At 42.0% G+C, this 22,328-nt stretch overlaps 1 protein-coding gene across 2 annotated transcripts in view; it reads right to left on the bottom strand.

The window, feature by feature from the left end:
• The window catches only part of LOC116821627 (dynein axonemal heavy chain 5-like), a 295,723-nt gene that overhangs the window by 263,871 nt on the left and 9,524 nt on the right, over positions 1-22,328 (bottom strand). For both annotated transcript variants that reach the window (XM_075062654.1, XM_075062655.1), the window contains exons 4-13: positions 21,718-21,906; positions 21,542-21,616; positions 20,647-20,736; positions 18,066-18,137; positions 9,874-9,975; positions 5,938-6,124; positions 4,230-4,395; positions 4,032-4,125; positions 1,590-1,688; positions 715-896 (exon numbers count right to left, since the gene is read on the bottom strand). In XM_075062654.1, the coding sequence (XP_074918755.1) occupies positions 715-896; positions 1,590-1,688; positions 4,032-4,125; positions 4,230-4,395; positions 5,938-6,124; positions 9,874-9,975; positions 18,066-18,137; positions 20,647-20,736; positions 21,542-21,616; positions 21,718-21,906 (1,256 nt within the window). The remainder of the gene's footprint in view (positions 1-714; positions 897-1,589; positions 1,689-4,031; positions 4,126-4,229; positions 4,396-5,937; positions 6,125-9,873; positions 9,976-18,065; positions 18,138-20,646; positions 20,737-21,541; positions 21,617-21,717; positions 21,907-22,328) is intronic.

The raw sequence follows: 22,328 nt of genomic DNA, 5'->3' as shown, positions 1-22,328 counted from the left end.
TCCAGATCATTTTGAATTTTGACCTTGTCCTCCAAAGCAGCTGCAATCCCTCCCAGTTTGGTATCGTCTGCAAACTTAATAAGCGTACTTTCTATGCCGACATCTAAGTCGTTGATGAAGCTATTGAACAGAACCGGTCCCAAAACAGACCCCTGTTACTTGTTATACCTTTCCAGCAGGATTGGGAACCATTAATAATAGACATTGGGACCCATTAATAATAGAGTACACACCCACACTGAATATGGTGCAAACTTACCCCCTTCGTAGTGTTTGCCTTTACTGTTGACTGATGTACACACAAAGCATAAACCTGAGCTTAAGCTTTCTCAGCTTGTCTGTCCCTAGGGTTTTCTCTCCGAAGAACCTCTTTGTTCCTACTCCTAGTTTCCTCTGTCTGAGTGTGCTTAGCATCAAGAAAGTCATGACGACAAAACACTAGCGTTTTTAATTGTTCTATTTGCATTTTAATAGCAATCTATATGTACAAGCCCTGATCCAGCAGAGACTTACACATGTGCTTAACATTATGCACTCTGAGTATTCCCGCTGAAGTGAATGGAAGCATTCACATGCTGAAAATTAAAAACTTAGTTACTTGGCTGAATCAGGGCTTACACAATATTACTTTGTAATAATGTTTATATTTAACCTATGAATTTTCTATTAGTCTTAACTAAAGAAGAAGGTAAAACTAGTAAGAGGTCATGTTACCTGTCCAGGTCCCAGATTTTCAAAACACCTTCACTTAGATATATCTTGCATGTATTAATCATCTGGTTAGTGATTTTGAGGAGAAGAGAAGTCATCTGTTCTGATGTATTATAGTATGGTGATGTACTGTAAATCATACGAATACTGTTCATTAAGCTGGGTATGTGCTCCACTATTGCTGCCTAAGACACAAACGGGAAAGGAAAAAATGAGCAATTCAAATTTCCTAAAAACTAGTAAATATGAAAACCTACTGCAAACCTTGAAGAGATGCACACAAGGAACTAAAGGGACAATCATATTAGACAGTTCTGCACAATTTACTATCAATGGCAGTTCCTTTCAGCACCAGCAGTGGGTGGGACTTGGGAGAATATCACCCTGATTTGTTCCTGCCTCTGCATTAGCACCTGCAATGGCAGACGTCTGCTACATGAGAACAGGGCCAGCTCCAGGCACCAGCTTAGCAAGCAGGTGCTTGGGGTGGTCAAGGGGAAGTGGCGGCATATCTGGCTCTTCGGCGGCAATTCAGTGGCTAGTCCCTTGGTCCCTCTCGGAGGGAAGGACCCGCCACCAGAGAATGAAGCGGCGGTAAAGCTGAAGTGCTGCTGATCGCAGTTTTTTTTTTTCTTCTTCTTCTTCTCTTTCCTCCACCACTTGGGGCGGCAAAAACCCTGGAGCCAGCCCTGCATGAGAAGCAGTATTTTTCCATTTCTGGGAGTTCTTTGAAATCTATACATTCAACTCAACAATTGTTCGGGCACTACATTTGAAAATGGAAAGGGAGACTCATTCTCCCACTGGGAATAACAGCTCTTTTTTCTTTTCTAAGTTTCAGACTGTCTAAATGCTTTATTAAAAAAAAAAATACTTACAGGTGAGGCTTTACCAAGTGGACCAAAGAACTTATCCAGTGTATATAAATATTTTACATTGTCTTTAGCTTCATTGGCAGCATTTGTTACATTACCATCCTGAAAGGGAAAAGGCAACTAAAATTAATAGCATTTAAGTGAGGGGAGGGCAAACTACGGCCCGTGGGTCAGATCTGGCTTTCAATCCAGCCCACGGAATTGCCAGCCTCGTGGTGCAGCTGAGCTAAGGCAGGCTCCCTGCCTGCCCTGGCCCTGTGCCGCTCCCAGAAGCGGCCAGCACTATGTCCCTGCGGCCCTGGTGGGGGCAGAAGGCTCCGTGCACTGCCCTCACCTACAGACACCTCCCCCTGCTGCTCCCATTGGCCGGGAACAGGGAACCGTGGCCAATGACAGCTTGGGGGTGGTACCCACAGGCAGGGCAGCACACGGCAGAGTCACCTGCCTCACCCTATCCCAGGAGCCACTGCTGGACATGCTGGCACTTCCAGGAGCAGCTCAAGGCCAGGGCAGGCAGGGAGCCTGCCTTAGCCCCTCTGCACGCTGCTGCCACCCCGGAGCTGCTCGAGGTAAGTGACGCTGGGCCGGAGTCCATACCCCAAGCCCCTCCTGGACTCCGCACCCCAACCCCCTGTCCTTAGGCCCCTAGTCCCCTGCCTTGAGCCCCCGACAAACCACTCCTGCACCCTAACCCCCTGCCCTGAGGCCTCTGCCGCACCCTGCACCCCAACCCCCTGCTCGGAGCCCCCTCCTGCACCACACACACCTGCACCCCAATCCCTTGCCCTGAGTCCCTTCCTGCACATCACACCCCATCTGACACCCCACACTCCCTCCTGCACTCCAACCCCTTGCCCCAGCCCTACACTCATGGCCCTGCATACAATGTCCCCACCCAGATGTGGCCCTGGAGCCAAAAAGTTTGCCCACCCATGACCTCTGTGGGCTCACTACCTTTCCAATGCATATTACTAAAAGAAGAATGAATACAGGGGCCAATCCTGCAAACCTTTACTCATAAAAGTACTCCCACTGAAATCTATGAGACAATTTGTTGGAGTAAGAATTGGCAAGATCTGCCCCACTCTAGATTTAATAACTGCTACCTGATGATCAGCAGCTTTTGGACAGGACTATACATCCCAATTTAGGAAAAACTCCTCACTGAAGTTAACAGAATTTTGCCTGATTAAACTACAATTCTACTCTGTAAAGTAAGTGTAAAAATGGCATTCCGATGTTTATTGCCTTTCGGCTGTATATTTTTCAAAGCAGTGTTGGCAACTATCATGAATTTATCACAAGACAGCTCCTATAGTCATGAGATTTCAACAGAATTTCAGCTGACATATATTAAAGTAAATTTCTAGTCCTCATGGTTTAAAAAAAAAAAAAATCTTGAAAACATAATCCCTAAAAGCTCAAAAACTAGGAGGCAAATAAACAGAGCACAATGTTATCACTTTGTAAAATCTTATGATTTTTTAGCCAATATCATGGTTTTGGCAGCCTGACTCATAATGTTTGAATGTTCAGGGCTGGCAATATTGAATGTGTTCAATGTACATAGAGATGGTTTATTTTTCTAACTGCCAGCCCTGCAAAACCAGCTTAGGATCTAAAATAGACTGGCTTCTTCCTTTCTTATACACTTATCACCTTAATAAAGCAGGCCCTCAGTGACATCTGTGTATCCATTTTGTCTACAACAGCTTATACACGTCTAACTGATTTGAACTTGATAAATAATTCTGTTGATGCTGCACAGGAAGAAATGGAATCCAGCTCACTATCTCTTACATGTGTTGGTTCTGCAGTGATAACAGATCAAAAACTATTTTTACCACAAAAGTCAGCAGAAATTACCCTTGAGTACACATAGCAAGATTAGTTGAGTAAGAAGGTACCATTTTTCCACAGATTATTCTCAAAGCAGATCCACACTTTAAGGAGTAGAAGATCTTGATGGGCAGAAACAGCAGGTCTGCCATAATCTCCTCTACTGGTGCATGCAGTGGCTTTTGAATCTCAGGTCCCCTGCACATGGCTTGTGAGTCTGTTTTTCTGGACTGTCTGAATTTGCATTGTTAAGTTTGCATCAGGTGTCCATATGTCTGATGTAGTAAGTGCCCTAGGTAATACTAGTTTGGGCCTGTAGCGAATACCTCCTCTGTCCCATTCCTGGCAATCGCATAGTCCTGTGTAGATATCTGTGTAACTGGCAATGTATGAGATAGAGTTGCTCCCCCGATATGTGTGCTTGACTCCAAATGCAGAGAATTGGTATTACATTTTTACATCAAAGAGAGAATAAAGCCCAATACATAAAAACCCTCATCCCCAAACTATTATTAGCAACGTGGGTTCATTTCCAAATGTAGCATAAGCGCAGCAGCATGTTTTTAATTGACTTAAAATTATTTCTGTTAAAAGCACAGTCATTACCAGTTCTTTCCACTGCTTTAATAGTCTCGATTTTGCTGCCTGAAGAATACTTAGAACTTTATTTACTCTTGGACTCTTGATCTCATCTAAAAGGCTTTGAAAAAAAGAATAAATTTTAATATTTTTCTTCTAGTGACAGTTCATGTTTATAAACAAAATGTCCTTTAGCCTGCAGGAGAAATAATGCAATGTTTTAACCTGTTAAATGATGCCATCCTCGATTTCCAGTGTTCCAGTTCAGCAGCTGGGCCAATGTCATCGGCTTCTTTTCTCATTTGTTCACTTTCCACCAAAATTTGTCCAATCTGTTTGATCCAAATTATTAGCACTCCCTCAAGTTTCTCAATTACCTCGATGTTACTGCCTTCAAAACCACAAGATAAAAATTGCATACTACTAATAAATGCCAAGAAACATACACAGATTTAAATGTTCTGTAGAAGAATTCTCACTGCCTGGCTCCAGATTGGATGCAGAGCTGACTTCAGAAGGCTTCTTTAGTCCAAAGTAGCCCACCATTCATCCCAATCCTGGGGCAGGTGACTAGAGAATCCATGCAGCAGATCCTCTATCTTGCCACTGTTTTTCCCTCCCTTGCCACCCACCTCTTTACCCTCTGTACACTGCCATGCAGGGAGCTCCTACAGTGTATATTCCCTGCAATCCTCATTTGTTAGGAATACATCCTAAAGTCCTTGTGCGGGGTTTGCTCAGTCCATACCCAGGGAAATTCCACAAATTCCCAACAAAGTCAAATGAAATAAAACTGAGGGAGGACCTTAGGCTTGATCCCCATTAGCACAGGCATAACTTCAAAATCAGATGTATACTTAAAAGGCACTGGAATACTACTGCATTTTTCATGTGGGATTTTCATATCCAACAAAAATGCCAAGCCTATCTAACTAACAATTTAAATTAATCTACTGATACATTAACCATATTTAGTTAATAACTCTACTTGTGGTTAAACAAGGGTTCTCTCTTTCCCCGCCATCTCTTTTCATTCATCCTCCAGTGAAGTCAGAGGGCCACATTATCCCAAAGGTGGAAGACAATCCACATAGGGACCAGAAAACTCTGCATGTTTCAAATCAAAAGATCTTTCAGATTGTTCCATCTGCAGAGACAGTGTAGAGTTTGCCCTCTGCACTATGACCAGGGCTCCTGGCCCTTCAAACATGCAGCTTACCTAAGATCCAGAGGGAAATCTTTCAGACCTTGTGCCATCCACTGGAGAGCAGGGCACTCGGTGACTCAGGATCCCTTAGTAAGTAGCCCTGCTGCCATAGGTTTTTGGTTTGTTTGTTTTTTACTGGCAGCTGCCCCAAAACATTCCCATTAAGAGGGTTTTAGTACGTAGCAAGGGATATGATAATGCTGATTGGCTCAGCATTATTTTACACTGAAATGTCATGTGATAACAAGGAAGGGGGGGGCAGAGAGGGGAGGCCAATGTTGTAGAGAGGGGCCATACCCCAAGTCAAGCCCTCTGATCCAGCTATGCCCCCTTCCAATTCATGGATCTCAGAGCCATAGTGTACATAGTGTACCTGAGGATTAACGAAAGTAAGGAGCATTCCATATGTAGCAGCTGATCCTCCTTTCTATGCTATCCTCTCCAACCCCACCTTATTGAGCTTCCCTCACCCTGCAGAACTGGATGGTCATAGTGCTGATTTTATCACATCTCAGTAATTTTCAAGATCATAAACTTGGAATTATACTCCACTTCTAAGATCAAGCAGAAGAAGAAATATAGCTCTAAGGAAGAGGACAATAAACCTTTTAAGGGAAATCATCGCTAACAGCATAAAGAACATGGAACATCTCTGTTCCCACAAATATTCTCATTTCCATGTTTTGTTTTGGATCACATAATATTTCTCCTTTAGAGATTACTGACCTGCTGTTATGTAGTCAGAAGGGTTATGCAAGTTGTTGAGGTAGCTCTCAATATCCACCTTCTGCAGCTGAATTTTATCTTCTAAATTCTGTCTTGCTGATGACAAGGTACCCACAAATTTATCCACAGAATACAGAAAGTCTTGTATCTGGCTGTTCTTCAAGCCTTCTTCCACAGCTCCCCAGTGCTGATTATTTGAAAATGATTAATGCAAGAAAAAATATTAAACAAAGGCATTGTGTTTATTAGAAAAGCATTGCTTATTCACAGAACTATACAATTTAGAGATGTCTTTCCTATCAGATCATCTCCTGGGAAGTACAGGACCCCTTACAATATATTACTCAGTGCTTTGGCATGCTCGATTTTATATGGGCATATTAATTTTGTGTTTGTTGGTGTGATGGGGTGTACAAGCCCTGCAGTGGGGAGGTTAAGGTTAAGGAGCAGCTCTGGACCCAGAAAGCCATGGCCAGCTCCTCTGCTGGGCATACTTCCAGTGGAGACTGAGCTCAAAAGGAAGCAGCTCAGATCAGTCTAGTCAGACCACAAAGGAGAACAGTTGTGTAGTGCAGGCTTCTGCCGAGAAGCCGCTGAGGCTCCACATGGCCAGGACCAGGCCCCACTGCTTGGTTGCTGCAGGCCCTTCAACCATGGAGGCTGACAATGACAAGCTGTGACTGAGAGAGGAAGACTTTACAGGGCGCAACCACAGGGGACTGCAGAGGGGACTCTGAAACGAACCAGTGCCTCCAACAGAGGAACCAAAGCCAGGATAAGAAGTGGTCCAGGTTGCAGACACAGGCCCATCCCACCCCATGCCAAATATTTTGAACTACAATTTACTGGGCCCTGTGCTGGAACCCAGTGGAGCAAGGAGGACCCAGGTTCCCCCCAGCTCCAGTTACAGACTTGCCACTGGGCAACACAGTCCAGAGTATTGCCATTATGTGGTTCTGCCAGGCTTGGACACCAATCCCCTGACAGTTGGGTAAAAATTTGGGCTGTCAAGCAATTAAAAAACTAATCGTCATTAATCACGCTGTTAAACAATAATAGAATACTATTTATTTAAATTTTTTGGATGTTTTCTACATTTTCAAATGTATTGATTTCAATTACAACGCAGAATGCAAAGTGTACAATGCTCACTTTATATTTATTTGTATTACAAATAGTTGCACTGTAAAAAACAAAAAAAATGTATTTTTCAATTCACTTAATACAAGTTCTGTAGTGCAATTTCTTTATCATGAAAGTTGAACTTACAAATGTAGAATTATCTACAAAAAATAACTGCATTCAAAAATAAAACAATGTAAAACTTTAGACTACAAGTCCACTCAGCCCTACTTCTTTTTCAGCTAATCGCTAAGACAAACAAGTGTGTTTACATTTGCAGGAGAGAATGCTGCCCACTTCTTGTTTACATCACCTAAAAGTGAGAACAGGCGTTTGAATAGCACTTTTGTAGCCAGCATCACAAGATATTTGCAGGCCAGATGCACTAAAGACTCATATGTCCATTCATACTTTATTCACCATTCCAAAGGACATACCTCCATGCCGATGACAGGTTCTGCTTGCTAACAATGCAAAGCAGTGTGGACCGACGCATATTTATTTTCATCATTTGAGTCAAATGCCACCAGCAGAAGGTTGATTTTCTTTTTTGGTGGTTTGGGTTCTGTAGTTTCAGCATCGGAGTTTTGCTCTTTTAAGACTTCTGAAAGCATGCTCCATGCCTCTTCCCTCTCAGATTTTGGAAGGCACTTCAAGTTCTTAAACCTTGGGTCAAGTGCTGTAGCTATCTTTAGAAATCTCACATTAGTACCTTCTTTGTGTTTTGTCAAATCTGCAGTGAAAGTGTTCTTAAAATGAACAACATGCTGAGTCATCATCCGAAATATATGGCATAATGTGGATAAAATAGAGCCAGAGACATACAATTCTCCCGCAAGGAGTTCAGTCACAATTTTAATTAACACATTTTTTTTAATGAGCGTCATCATCATGGAAGCATGTCCTCTGGAATGGCGCCTGAAACATGAAAGGGCATACAAATGTTTAGCAAATCTGGCACATAAATACCTTGTAATGTTGGCTACAAAAGTGCATTGCAAATGTCTGTTCTCACTTTCAGGTGACATTGTAAATACGAAGAGGGCAGCATTATCTTCAATAAATGTAACACACTTGTTTGTCTTAGCGACTGGCTTAACAAGAAGTAGGACTGTGTGGACTTGCAGGCTCTAAAGATTTACATTGTTTTGGTTTTGAGTGCAGTTATGTAACAACAAGAAAAATCTACATTTGTTAGTTGCATTTTCATGATAAAGAGATTGCACTACAGTACTTGTATGAGGTGAACTGAAAAATACTGTCTTATTTTTACAGTGCAAATGTTTGTAAAAAAATAATATAAAGTGAGCACTGTACACTTTGTATTCTGTGTTGTAACTGAAATAAATATATTTGAAAATGCAGAAAAACATCCAAAAATATTTAATAAAATTTCAATTGGTAGTCTATTGTTTAAGTGTGATTAAAACTGCAATTAATCACAATTAATTTTAATTAACTGTGATTAATCGACAGCTCCAGTAAAAATCTTATTTTTTACATAATGACAGCTGACATTCTCATGTAATCTCTTGATTCCAACAGCTGAGGTTATAAGAAAAACACCAAATACTGTGAAAGTCACAATAAAATTATGAGATTTGGCAACACTGCATTTAGCAGCTCTGTGTATTTATAGTGGTAGTCAAAATGGAGTTGTCTTGTATCAGAGTCAACTGTCTAACAAAGCATTATGGCAAGGACACAAAATTATAAGGAAAATGACATCTATGCTTCCGACTGCAACTGCTGTTGAAAGAAATTCGGTTGGCCCACTCTCAGAGCCTTGGCAGGTGAGACAAAAGGCTGCAGAGGAGACAAATGAGCACAAAGACCTCATGGTAATGAAATGTCGCTCTGAGTTCTCTCTCTCAAGGTGACTTGTTGGGTTTTCTTTTCAGCTTGATTCCAGAACAATGGCTCCCTTTGAAGAGAGGAAGTTGGATACTAATCTTTCTCCCTACTTCAGTATGAAAGAAAATCAAAAGAGCAGCATCTGGACACGTAACACCAAATTACTTTGGAGGGGCTGGAACTTTGGCAATCCCACTCAGCTATGTCCCTGCTAAAGATGGACACAATACTGCATTGTGATAAGAAGGGCACATTGAGCTACAAGGACAAGGGAGGCAAGACAACAGGAGTATGCGTGGATGAGGCAAAAGGAAAGCAGCAGCAGAGTGCAGGTGTGGTGAGGTGGCCAGAATGTCCACTTAATTGGCTCTAATGAAACTGGGGCTGAGGGGAGGGGGGAATATCTCAGTTTCTACTAGAGACAAGACCCAAGCTGTAAAATCTGAAGATATTCAGATGGTGGGTTTTAATTTGGTCTCATCTCTAGTTTCAACAGACCAAATCAGAACCCCTGTACAGCCCCACAAACCAGGAAAATTCCAGTAGGCTGGGGCTTGCAGGGTGTGCTAAAGTGCTGAAGACCTTCTAACTGTACACATCTCTGGATTAAATCATGGGCCTGACTATGCTGTAACCAAGAGAAATTGATGCTTCTTTTTACTCGAGCGTACCCTAGCATCACACTCACTGTTATGCTCTTGCTTTATCATGCTTACCTTATTATGCTATTTTTAAGTCATGGTATTTTTAAATATGAACAATGAATATGAAATATGAATTTCTGACTCCCAGATAAAAATGGCAGGACCTGTGCATATCCTAATATAGACTTTTATATCATTCTCTGTTCCCTTTGACAGACACTTTTGTTTTAGTTCATCTGATTTACAAATGAGATAGAAACAGCTATTAGACATAATTCAAAATAAGTTTGTTAAGAAAAAGATACTGATAATTTACCTGCTGAGATTTAAGTGCTGGTACCATGACTTGAGCCAAGAAAATTTCCAGACCCTGAAGGATATTTCCATTAGTACAATCAAACATTCCAAAATTCACCTCCTTCGGGGGGAAAAAATAGTTAGTAGAATGCATTTAAATGAAACTTCTGCAGTTTTGTGACCAACTGAGTGAACTTCAGGCACATTTAAGACGGATGTAAATAGACTACAACCTAAATTTTAGGAATGAGAAATTTCTTACCTAATAATATTCTGTTAGCAGCTTCTCTCATCATTCATCACTAACGTGTTCATGATCTCCACTATGGAATTTGGAGGCAGTTCAATGTTGTTGCTGGAGGCTCCAGGACTAAGACACACCCTTCACCTCAAGTCACCAGAAGAGTTTTTCCAAAGATAGAGATGCTCCAGCAACCAATTGTTAGCATTAAGACAATAACTTGATATAATATATTAAATAAACTTGTGATGGGGTATCTGCCCTACACTGGCAGAGAAGGGGTTAAAGGCAGCCTACAGAGGCTGTGCAGGGAACAGTGATACGGGAGAGTTAAGTCATGAAGAGGATGCTGCAGTATTTGAACTGAGGCGGGTTCGCAGGCAGTGACAAGGATGAGAGAGGCACTGCCAGGAGAGGGCATACTGGCTAGCAGTGCTCATCCCCGAGACAACCAGCAGGAGATGCCACAGTGGTGAGTGAAACCCATGATAAACCTTAAGAGAATTATATGTCTAAATCTTTCTGTACAGAAAAAAGTATTCTTGTCATTTACCACACTGCTAGGATGGATTGAATTCAGAGAGAAGCTGCTGACAGAAATAAAATGATCAGGTAAGAAATTTCTCATTCTGGTGGATAGCTTTTCTCCTCATTCATCACTAATAGGAAGTAGCAGGCAGCGATTCAAAGAAGTAAAAGGGGAAAGATAAGCAGTGTTTTAATTATTATTATAGTAGAAACGCAGGCCGGAATGGATGTTCCCCCACATATAAAGCAAGATCTTTGTACACAAAGGAGTTATGTAGGAACCAACCTAGTAGCACCTTCCTACCAAAGGATGCCTCTCCAGAGAAATGGAGACTTATTTTGCAATTCCTTCTCAGGTGAGGCTCGTACACTTCTTCTCCAATGCCCAAGGGATTTCTGCAAATACTTTCCCCGATGCCTAGCATGTCAACTGATGCAGGATTGTAACGTCTTGCATGAACCTACTTTGAGGCCCTACGACCTTGACATTTTGGATGGAATGAGATGAACAGCAAACTAGCAATGCTCATTTATGTCACAGCCTATCAAATCAGCATCAAGGGTTAGAACAAAATGATGGGAGAACTATTTTGCAGGAATTGTGCAAAGAACTTACCATGGGCAGAATGCTTTAACCACCACCTTTTGCTCATGACAACAACAACATTGTTCTTGTATAGATACAGGAATTAATTCCAAAATCTCCTTTTGGAGGTAATGGGGACTAGAAAGGCTAGTCGTAGGCTTGTCTAATCTGTCATTCTGATTAATTGTGGCATTTTATGATCTCAAATGAAGAGTCTAATGTGCCTACCCACAGATCACTGCTAGGGCTGATACCCATGTTTCTATGGTGCTCGGTGGTAGGAATCCAACCAACCATTCTGGAGAAACTCTAGCATAGCTGAGATCACCAGAACTTTGCGACTATTATTGTATGTATAGTACGGCAGCATCTGGAGTCCAAGACCCAATTTTGCTGAGCACTGCACAAACAAAGAGGTAGTCCCTGTCCCAAAGAGCTTTCTGTTTTCCCTCACACTGGAAATGTAAATTTGAACAGATCAGTGAGTGAAATATCCCGGTTCTGTCTGGATACCAAACTGTATCTGAGGTTAATGGAGAATCCATGCTGAACTACACTTCTCTTCTGATGCCCAGGCTGTTAAGTGTAGATGTTCCTGGTCTTGACGAAGAAGTTCCTGCTTCAAGAGGTTTGGCCTTTTCTGAAGTTACAGTGTGAGGTCCTTGGCTATTTAGCAAGTCCAAAGCGTCTTCTAGGCCAGTAGAGGATGGGAAGAAGGACTAACTCTCCCTTTTCCTTTTTTTCTGTGTCCTTCATGTGAACTGTCTTGAAAGGTTGCAGATTCTTCTCTGTTCAGAAAACTATTTTCTGTGCCACAGAGAAATCTGACCTCTGGTTACACTAAACGTTCATGCCTCAGTTAAAAGTCAACCTCTAATGGAAAGTAGGTGACTTCTCTTCTCGAGGGCATTGTAATTGCCTACTGCATGGTTTCTTGCACCTTCTACTCATGCATCTGATACAGGCCACTGTCACGCTCAACATATTGGACTCGATGACCAACTACTCCGATACCATATGAACACGATGGGAGAGGTGGTGTTGTTCATACATGCCACTGATAGAGATGTCAAAGTGAACCATCTAGTTCATTCTCTGAGATTTTGGAAATTTGTCTGCCAAGAATGCTCCCCACCCTAGGAAGCTTGTGTCCAGAGTGAGTATGAAAGGGTCTAGAGTAAAAATTGGGTTGCCTTTCAGTGTGTTTGTACTTACCTACCCACAAAGGGATACTTGAATGTGATCTGAGAATGACACCTAATTTTGCACTGCATCAAATACATAGTTCCATGTCTTCAGAAGTTATTTCTGCAAGCACATTTTGAAAGATCCACTCAGGAATGAAGCCAACACAACACATGAGCAATCCTAGCCATTGGAAATAACTGGCTATGAATGACCACGGCCAGGAAATGACTGATGCAATAAAGTTTTGGTTCTTTGCTAATCTCTAGCATTGTGGTAAAATTATGGCCAGATCCTTGTCTGTTTTGACTCCTGTGAGCAACTCTCAGCATTAGGATCAAAATCTCTTCTTGATTTTGAAGAAGTCGTAGCTACAAATCCTTTCCAGCAGCTGTCCAGTAATGAATGGGTCTGTTTCTCAGGACAGGCAACAGATTGGTAAATTGTCTATACATGGAGTATAAGTGTGTAAACTGTGACCTGTCTCTTGTTGTGATTACTACCACCTATTTCTCAAGGCTGTAGGAGCAGAGGATGGATAAGAAGGAAGAGTCTTGTACAGGAATTGTGAATTCTCATACACGAATGCTCTTTGTCTTTGTCATGCTGACAATTTTTTTTGTTTTGGAGGAAAATATATCCAGATTTCTTTGGAAACTTCTGCTCCTGATTTTTCCCTCTGCCAGGGGAAAAGTCCCTTCTTGGATACCATTGGAATTAGTCGGACTGCTGTGCTGGCATTGATAACAAACACTGAAGTCTCTGTGCACTCTCAGTTACTAATTTCTCTACTGTTTCCCCAAATGGTTCCTCACCTGTACGTTTGGATTCAAAAGGTATCTGTTTAGGATGACTGATTACTGTCCTGAATGTAACATGGCTTCTTTGTACCCATCAAGTTGGAAACCATTGCACATCACAAATCACATCAAAGATTTGACCAGGACAGAACCTAAGATGTCTCATTCCAAGGCAGGATCATAATACTAGATGATGAGACACTTGTTTACACCAAGTGGGCTTTCCTTACTGAATATATGAAAAACCTTTGCTTTGCAAAGCTTTAACTGAAGCTCTGAAATTGCTGTGCAGTGTGGCATCAGTTTTATGGTCTATGGGCACTTTTGGAAGGAAGTCTCTTTCTGAGGGTGTGACTGTGTCTTTCACCTATAGAGCTACAGCTTCACCAATGTTAGGCTCCCCAAACTTACAATACTTCTTTGGTTTTATATGACTTTTACTTTAAAATTTGGTTTTAATCAGATGGCCTCATTTGGATGTTATGATGGTTCTCAAGGAGGCATCTATGTGAAACTGTGTATTTAATAATGCTTGAAAGGGAAAATGTTTTATTAATATTAATGAGTTCCTTGCAGGACACTGGCATCCTGTCTTGGAAGAGTACAGCCAGTTGTGTGGAGGGGGTTGGTGGTGCAACTGTGGTACTTCCCCTGGCTTTTTACAGGGGAGAGGTAGTATGCTATTCAACATGACCTCGAGACTGCCGAACCAAGGAAGAGTAATGGACCAAATACCGCAATTGGGAAAGTTGCTTGCTAGATATCTCTGGGAGCCTGAAAGACTGCCTGCCTGCTCGCTTGGGCTGGCTAGCATGCAAGTAAATACTGCAGGAACAACCTAGTACTGCTCAGGGCTTTACTCAGTAAATCAGGATCATTCTGAACATAGGAAGGGATTTCTCATTTACCCTTCTCTAATCCCATGATGGTGCACCTCTGTGGGAACAGAGTCCACATGTGCCTCTGTTCTGGTCACACACCAGTTCAAATATGCCTTTTGCTTGTGGAGCCAGTCTGTGAAGCAGATGAGGGGTGGTCAGCAAGATAGAAACCTTTCCCTGCCTTTCAGACTCAGCCCTTTTCCTTGGCAGAGCAAGGGTTTATGGCTGATCACAAGGCACATTCTCCATTCCACTGCTGCCTGAACCCGAGCCCTTGTCTGTGACAGAGAGAGGATCCTTGGGTTGAGAGCCAGCCAGGCACTGTTCCAATTACGCAGCAGTCTGAGGCAAGGCTGCACAAGAGGGCCGGGCTTTTCTGCAAAGCCAGACATACTACGGGGGGCAAAGGGCGGTGAGCCTGATTCAGCGCACTGTGACAGCCCGTGTATAGGAGAAAAGCCCCAGAAAACACTCCTTCTGGAGGGAAGGCAAAGGAAAAGGGGTTTAACCCCTGATCTTCTCACATGTTCATTTAAGGATACAAATTGCTGCCTTGGGAAGGACACAATTGTTTTTCTTTTTTGTGACTGAAAGTCTATGCTGTTTGCAGCACTTATTCCTGAATACCATTAGAATCCCCCGATTCACAGTGAGAGGAAGAGGAGCAGATTAGGAGCCCTGCTTCGTTCCTGAGTGAGTCAAGGACTCACTTCAGTATGTGGGGGTGGAACTTGGGTCCTTTCAGTGACATTTTCTCCCTCCAGCCAGGTCTGTTGCAGGACTTACCCAGGAAGCTGTCTCCTAGTGTCCTCTTTGTCCTTATATTCCCTGATCAAAAGCTCAGAGGTTGCCAATCAGGCGTTTTCATGTTGGAGTCCCAGTTCCTCAGGGCAGGATGGGGGCCTGACATTCCTGTTTGACTCTGCAATCCCTGAGTGGAGGCAGAGGACTCCAGCAGGGAAGCACTGCAGTGCTGGATCCAGGTGGCTGAGACCATCACACTGGTCTTTACCCCACCCAGGGGAGGAGGCAGAGGAAGATTATAAATCACTACTGCACAAAAATGAATAACAATTAAAATAAAATAGTTGGGAAAAACTAAACCACCAACCTGCCCTACTGCCAAAGGCAGAAAATTTGGTAGCCACAGATGAAGGAATGGCATAGTCCTGGAGTCTCCAGAAGCAACACTCAACCACTCCTGAAGTCTATAGGTGGGGGGGCACTAACCCATTAGTGATGAATGAGGAAAGAAGCTGTGCAACAGAATTCATCAGCTTTTACAAAAATAAATGTATCAATAGTTCAGAAAGGTATAGACTCAGACTCTCTCTTTTTTTATTTATGTTAAATTTGGCATGTTTGGATTCCCTTTATAAAGCTATTTCAGTGTTTCCTGAAAATGACAATCCCTCCAAATGTCTTGAAAGATTTTAATTGTATTTTGCTGTATAGGGTAGGGATATGCTTTGGATTATATCTTGCTTTTAGTTTTAGGGAATATCTATTTTAAAATGTTTTTAAAGGTGCATCTATTCAATTTGGTGTTTGCATAATTTGGTTGTGCAGCTGAAAAGGAACTTGCATTGACAGTGAGTAGAGGAAAGCAAGGCTTGCAGCCAATTGTTAGTAACAACTGTGTTTGTGTGTTACCAAGACTTGATCCTGCAAACCTTTAAAACACATGCATAGCTTTACTCACATTAGTAGGGTGACTACTCATGTGACGAAACGCAAACACATGCATAAGTGTTTGAAAGATTGGGGCACAGATGTTTAATGCACCCAGATTCAAGATGAGGGATAAATTAAACAAACAATCTAAAGCAAATAATCACACCACCTTGTTTTAAAAGAAAAAATAAATCAATTAATTTTAAATTGTCACAAAATACAAAAACAATTTAAAATTATTAAAGAAACAAAGCCACAATTTCACCTGTGTGCTAACTTAGGCCCTGGTTAAGCAAAATACTTAAGCATTTAAGCACAAAATTAAGTCCATTCCAATTCAGAAAAGCACTTAAAGTTAAGCAAATACTTAAGTTAAACACAAGTTTAATGATTTTTTTGACAGAGGGCCTTAGAGCCAGAAATGTGCTTCTGTTGAAATCGGGCGGGGGGGGACACAATCCTGAGTTATGCTGAGCATCCTCAACTCCTTTTTCAAATTTCTGCTGAAAATGTCTTTCCCCCTCTTCTCTGTAATAGCGCTGTTATAAATATTTTATTAGATAAGCTGAAGGCAGTCTAAGACATTTGCTGGTATTCATGTATATTTCCTGGCTTTTAGAAAGACTAAGTTCACTAGCTTCAGTAGCTACATCCCACAGAGCTCTCTTTATTCCTGCATTCTACTGATTTGTTCCCACTTGGGGTCCTTCTGACTCATGGATAAAGATTAAATGGGGCCTGGATACATCAAAACTTCATGTTCTCACATCATGGAACTGCCTTCTCAGACTCCACTGACTCACTTATCCCCGTCTCTCTCAAAACACCTGTTCCTCCCTACCCCAGATAGGTCTATCTCATTATTTCCTCCAAGTGCATTCCACAATATTGATCTCCTCACCCACCAATAAATTCAGTGTCTCACTGACTCACTGCTATGTTGAGTCCACTTAGACCGGGGTGGGCAAACTACAGCCCGCAGGCCACATCTGGTGCATCAGACCTTTTAATCCAGTCTTTGAGCTCCCACTGGGGAGCAGAGTCTGGGGCTTGGCCCCCTCCAGATGTGCCATGGCTTCGCATGGCTCTCGGAAGCAGTGGCATGTCCTCCCTCTGGCTGCTACACATAGGGGCAGCCAGGGGGCTCGCACACTCCTCCCACCCCAAGAGCTGGCTCTGCAGCTCCCACTGGCTGGGAACTGCAGCCAGTGGGAGCTGCAGGGGTGGTGCCTGCACACGGGGCAGCAGCAGAGCCACGTAGCCACGCCTCCGTGGAGGAGCCGGGGGGGAGACATGCCGCTGCTTCCAGAAGCTGCTTGAGGTAAGTGCCACCCAGAGCCTGCACCCGAGCCCCTTCCGCATCCCAACCCCTTGACCCAGCCCTGATCCCCCTCCTGCCTTCCAAACCCTTCGGTCCCAGCCCAGAGCACCCTCATACATCCCAAACCCCTCATCTCCAGCCCCACCCCAGAGTCTTCACCCCCAGCCAGAACCCTCACCCACTCAACCCCCCATGCCCCAACCCCCTGCCTCAGCCCTGATCCCCCTCCCACCCTCCAAACCTCTCTAGTCCAGCCGGAGCACCCCTTGCACCCCAATACCCCTCCATCCCCAGTACTGCACCCCACCTTCCTGCCCCAGCCCGGAGCCCCTCCTTGCACCCTGAACTCTCTCTTTCTGGCCCTACCCCAGAGCCCACACCCCCAGCCAGAGCCCCCACCCCCTCCCACACCCCAACCCCCAATTTTGTGAGCATTCCTGGCCCACCACACAATTTCTATACCCAGATGTGGCCCTCAGGCCAAAAAGTTTGCTCACACCGGCTTAGACAACTGGGTCTGAATCCCAAGTATCCTTCCTTAATCCTCTGATTATGTTTCTGGACTTAGGCCTCAGCCCACAACCCTTACTCATGTGATCAGTCCCATTTACTTTATTTGGATTACTTGCATGAGTAAGAATTAGTCATATGAGTAAAGTCTACAGGTTTAAACATTTCTCTGTTGAATTTTACATTTTCACTTCAGACAAGAAGGGAATTTTACTCATACAATGGGTTATTACATCTTTTCTGATGTTCATCATAAATCCTGTGACTAGCTACCTGCATAATTATTCACATCAGAACACTGCTAGGCTGTAAATATTTTTCCAGATCATAAAGGAACATCCTAACATATCCAAGTAGCCCTTTTCATGCAAATACTCCCTGCTGCTTTATCTAATTCCATTGAGACTAGTTGTATGAGTAAAGGTTTGTAGGATCAAGTCCTAAATTTTAAGCAAGCTGTAAACATTATCTGATTTTTGCCTGACCTGAGAGATATTTGCTGTAGTTATTGCTTTATCTGTAGTCCTTAGAAAAAATGCACAAGTTCCTGTTAAGCCCTATAAAAAAAGACAGATATAATACATACAAGCAAAAATAATATACTCAACAAATTGGAAAGAGACAAAAACTAAATTATAAAGAAAAATCAATTACTTGAAAATATTTAAGAAACTATTTACTGAGACTTCTGTACATTTCTAGGCAAATAACTGGTTCTCAAATATCAATCACTCAGCTTTGTTTCTCAGCTGGCCATAATTCATTGAGCATACTTGAGGAAATGTTCAATTTTCAAGCATTTCAAGTACCTTCATAGATTCATTGTATTTTTAGGCCAGAATGAACCATTTTGGAATATTCTTTCCTTCCATTTATTTAATTTAAAAAAATCCCTAAAAGTGTTTTTTTTTCAATCCAAATACATTTTTAAAATGTTTAACATCAGCTTTTTCCCTTCTGGTGGATTAGAACCATGGCAAACTGCACTATCAGTTTCTCAGACAACACTCAGCTAAATTACAAGTATCTACAGCTAAATGAGCTTAAAAATAAAATGAAAATCTTTAAATCTGAATAAAATTTTGTGCTCCATGTTTCTCTTTATTATTTATTTATATTACAGTATCACTTAAGAACTGCAATCAAAGATGAGATCCCAGCTGTGCTAGACACCATACAGATATATGCAACTAGAGATGGTCAAAATAAAGTGAACACACTGTCACTTTAAGTCCCCCTTCCAGCTTCCCCCCACATGGAAGTTTCACTCCTCCTGGTCCCAGCCCAGCCGGCCCCCGCCGGACAGCAAGTGGCGCAGGACCGCAGGCAGGGAGGGACTCAGCTCCACTTCAGGCAGCAGGCGGTGGGCACACTGCCAGTGACCAGCCCCGGCTGCGTCACTCTGGGCTCCCCAGGGCTGGTACAGAGCTGGAGCCCTCAGTTGGCCGGCTGAGGAGCGAAGGAGGAAGGGCCAGGTGAGTGGAGGCGGGGAGAAGCCCACCGGCCCAGTGCAGGGGAGGGGCTGGAGAAGAGAGGAGTCCGGCCACTGCCAGTCTGGGGAATCTCAAGCCCCTTGTGGCGCCCCCCTGGCTATGGCGCCCTAAGGCCGGCTTTGTGGGCTTGAAATCATCATCCATTAGGAAACTCCAACTAGAACAGAACATCTCAGTGCATCTCTTCAGCAACGCAGGCCATCACATCCGTCCTTAGCTCTGTACCCTGGCTTCCCATAGAACGTTAAGCCAAGTTCAAGGTCTCTGTTCTTATCTTGAAGGCACTCAATGGCCAGGGCACAGCATATCTAAAAGATAGCTAAAACTCCGGAACAAGGACCATGACTCGACTCCTTAGGCACAGCAAGACTTTCTGCAATAAGGTAAAGCTCATCTGTGCAACAGACTGAGCTTTCACGGTTTTAGACTATGGAATGAACTCCCCCAGGAACTAAAGATCATCACAAACCTCACCACCGTGTGCTCCAAGTGCAAGACACTCTTTTTTAACATGCCTTTTCTGAGGGCGTGTCTACACAAACACTTAGTTTGCAACAAGCCGGGGTGTCACAATAGCCTGCTGTGCATTAAGTGAACATGTGGACCCTGCTGACAAAGTCACAGAGTTTACGGTCAGAGAGGACCATTACATCTTCTAGTCTGACCTCGTGTATATCACAGACCGCCAACATCACCTGGCACCTGCAGACTAAACTCAACCGAAATGAGAGGCAAGTATTACAACCCACAAGAGATTAGACAATTATGAGCCACAGACAGAAAATAGGAGGGACACCCTGGCTTGTTGCTTCTGGAATGTTGCAACCAACCTCAGAGTGAGAACTCATTTTTCTCCCACATAAGATATAAATTAGAAGTGAGCTCCAGAGCTGTGGAACCTTGCCCCCTACCATCACAAGCAACCTGATCACACAACTGTATTTAAAAATTTGTCCAGCTGTCTATTAAAACTAATTAATTTGTTTACCCCCACAACTCCTATTCGGAGGTTGAGTCCAAATGTCACTTAGTGCACTACTAGAAGATGCTCAGATATAACAGTGATGGGGGAGGTATTCCCTATATAAAATAGAATCAAAACTAAAAGTATTTTGTTGGAAGAATGTACATAGTTTTTATCCTTTAAAATATACATTCTCAAAAAATATGTACATTTTAAAGAACAAAAATTTCTTTTTATTGTGGGATCTACCTCTAAACTAGAAATGACTGAATAGTGAAAGATATAATTCTTGAATTACAAGCACTTGTTTAAAAAAAAACCTTCCAACATTTACAATACTGTTAACAATGAATTATTTGACCAGCTCTCCTCCTGACAATGAGCTCTGAAATCTGTTAAACATCATTGCCTTCAAAGTCAGTTTTCCTGTAGAATTCTCATTTCAGTTTATAATCTGGCAGGAGAACTTGTAAGTATGGAGACATTGGTATATCTAACAATTATATAAAGCTATTTTAACACTGCACAATATTTAGCACTTACCAATATACCGTATTATCCATCCTGAAAGCATTCACAAATTTAATCTAAGGAATAAATGGATCATACCTCAGTAGAGCCCATGGTAATAAATAACTTCTTCTGCAAAAGTGAACTTGGGGAAGACTCATCTGTCCTCAAAGGAACATTTGACTTTTGCTGCCAAATAAATTATAAATAAGATGTTACTAAAATAAAAATTCCATGGAAACTATTACTCATTATGTAATTGATCCTAATTAAATGTATGAACTATAACTATAGTTTATTCTGAATCAGAGATGAATCCATAGCTCTAGACATAATTCTTGGCTCCGTTTTATCTGAGTAACGAGTGCACAGTCACAGCCTCCTGCAACTGGTTTAAAAGTTCCCCTCTCACAGAAAAACTCAGAGGAGGAAGGGAAAAAAAGTCAGAAAACATAGTCTGCAAAGTTTCATAGGCAAGCCTCCTTCATGAGAGCAGGTTGTTCAAAGCCACATGGAAGGAGCAGAGAGCCCATCCCTGCTCTTGAATCAGTGCTTCCCTGTCACTAGAGCTGGGCATGGTTCAGACCAGAGGGGAAGAATGAAATAGTTGGTCCAATTCTCCTGTTTTCACAATTAGTTCCTCTAGTTTTTGAGTGCCTTATCATAGTGAACAGTTTGCCAAAGTGAACAGTCAATCCCTTTTTAAATCTTGATAACTTCCTCTTTTGGCCATTTCTGAGTCTTCTGTTTTCTACTGAGATTAAGAATAGTAGCATACCATACCAAGAGGGCCTGCTCCTGTTTCCACTGAAGTCAATGGGGATTTTGCCACTGACTTCAGAGGGAGCAGAATTAGATCTATGGTTTGTAAATACAAATGTATATAAGAGAATGCTCTTTAAGATTTTCTGAGCTTCCTAATAAATATGCATTTGCCTTTCAAAAATGTTTTAATCTAACTTTGCTATTTGCAACAGTAATGCTAGAAACATACCTGCCATGCATCTTGGTAAAAGAAAAGTAACTTTTTAAGTCCGTTCTCTGCAAAGAATTCTCCTACAAGCTGAAACTAAAACAAAATTACAGTGCTAGTTAATTACAAAATATTCTGAGAAAAATCTGATGTATGGCAATTTAGGAAACATTTCATAGATACAAAATAAATATTACCTTTTCATCAGAAATAACAGAGTCCTCTACTTTCTGTTCATTTAAGCCTATTCCATCTGCTAATCTTAATATCAAATACTTGTGTCTGTCATCTAACTGAGCTCTTCTCTCCTCCTTGGTGACTCTGGCCTGCTTGGCCAATTCTTTCTTAGCTTCACTGGATAGCACTACATTTTTCTTCCCATTTGGCTAGAAGATAAAAATGTTTTAGAAAATATATTATTTTCCAGCACCCTTTTTTTAATTTAAATTTTAAGCAGCATATGGTGTTGCTTTTTAAAACAGTTTCAAAAATTATTTAAACAGGGAGATTTGATGGAAAGTACATTACTTGGTTTAGTGAATTCCTTTTAACACATTTTAAATTTTTTTAAAGTTTTTATTTTACAGTAATGATACAAATAGATGCATAGATTGATATCTACAATATTGTACAAGAAAATACCATTACAAAGTTAAAATAAAAAAAGAGAGAAACATCAGTTCTAGGGAACTCTCCAAGGCAAAAATATTACACGTTATAGGGCCAATACAATCAAAACTTCACATCTGCACCCCAGAAATAGAGGTGTACTCAGACCTAAATTCACAATAAAAACATATGTCAAAAA

Source organism: Chelonoidis abingdonii, chromosome 2 (assembly GCF_003597395.2).
Source record: "Chelonoidis abingdonii isolate Lonesome George chromosome 2, CheloAbing_2.0, whole genome shotgun sequence".
Taxonomy (NCBI): domain Eukaryota; kingdom Metazoa; phylum Chordata; order Testudines; family Testudinidae; genus Chelonoidis; species Chelonoidis abingdonii.
The sequence above is the reverse complement of the archived record's forward strand: the minus strand, read 5'-3'. Positions and strand labels throughout refer to the sequence as shown.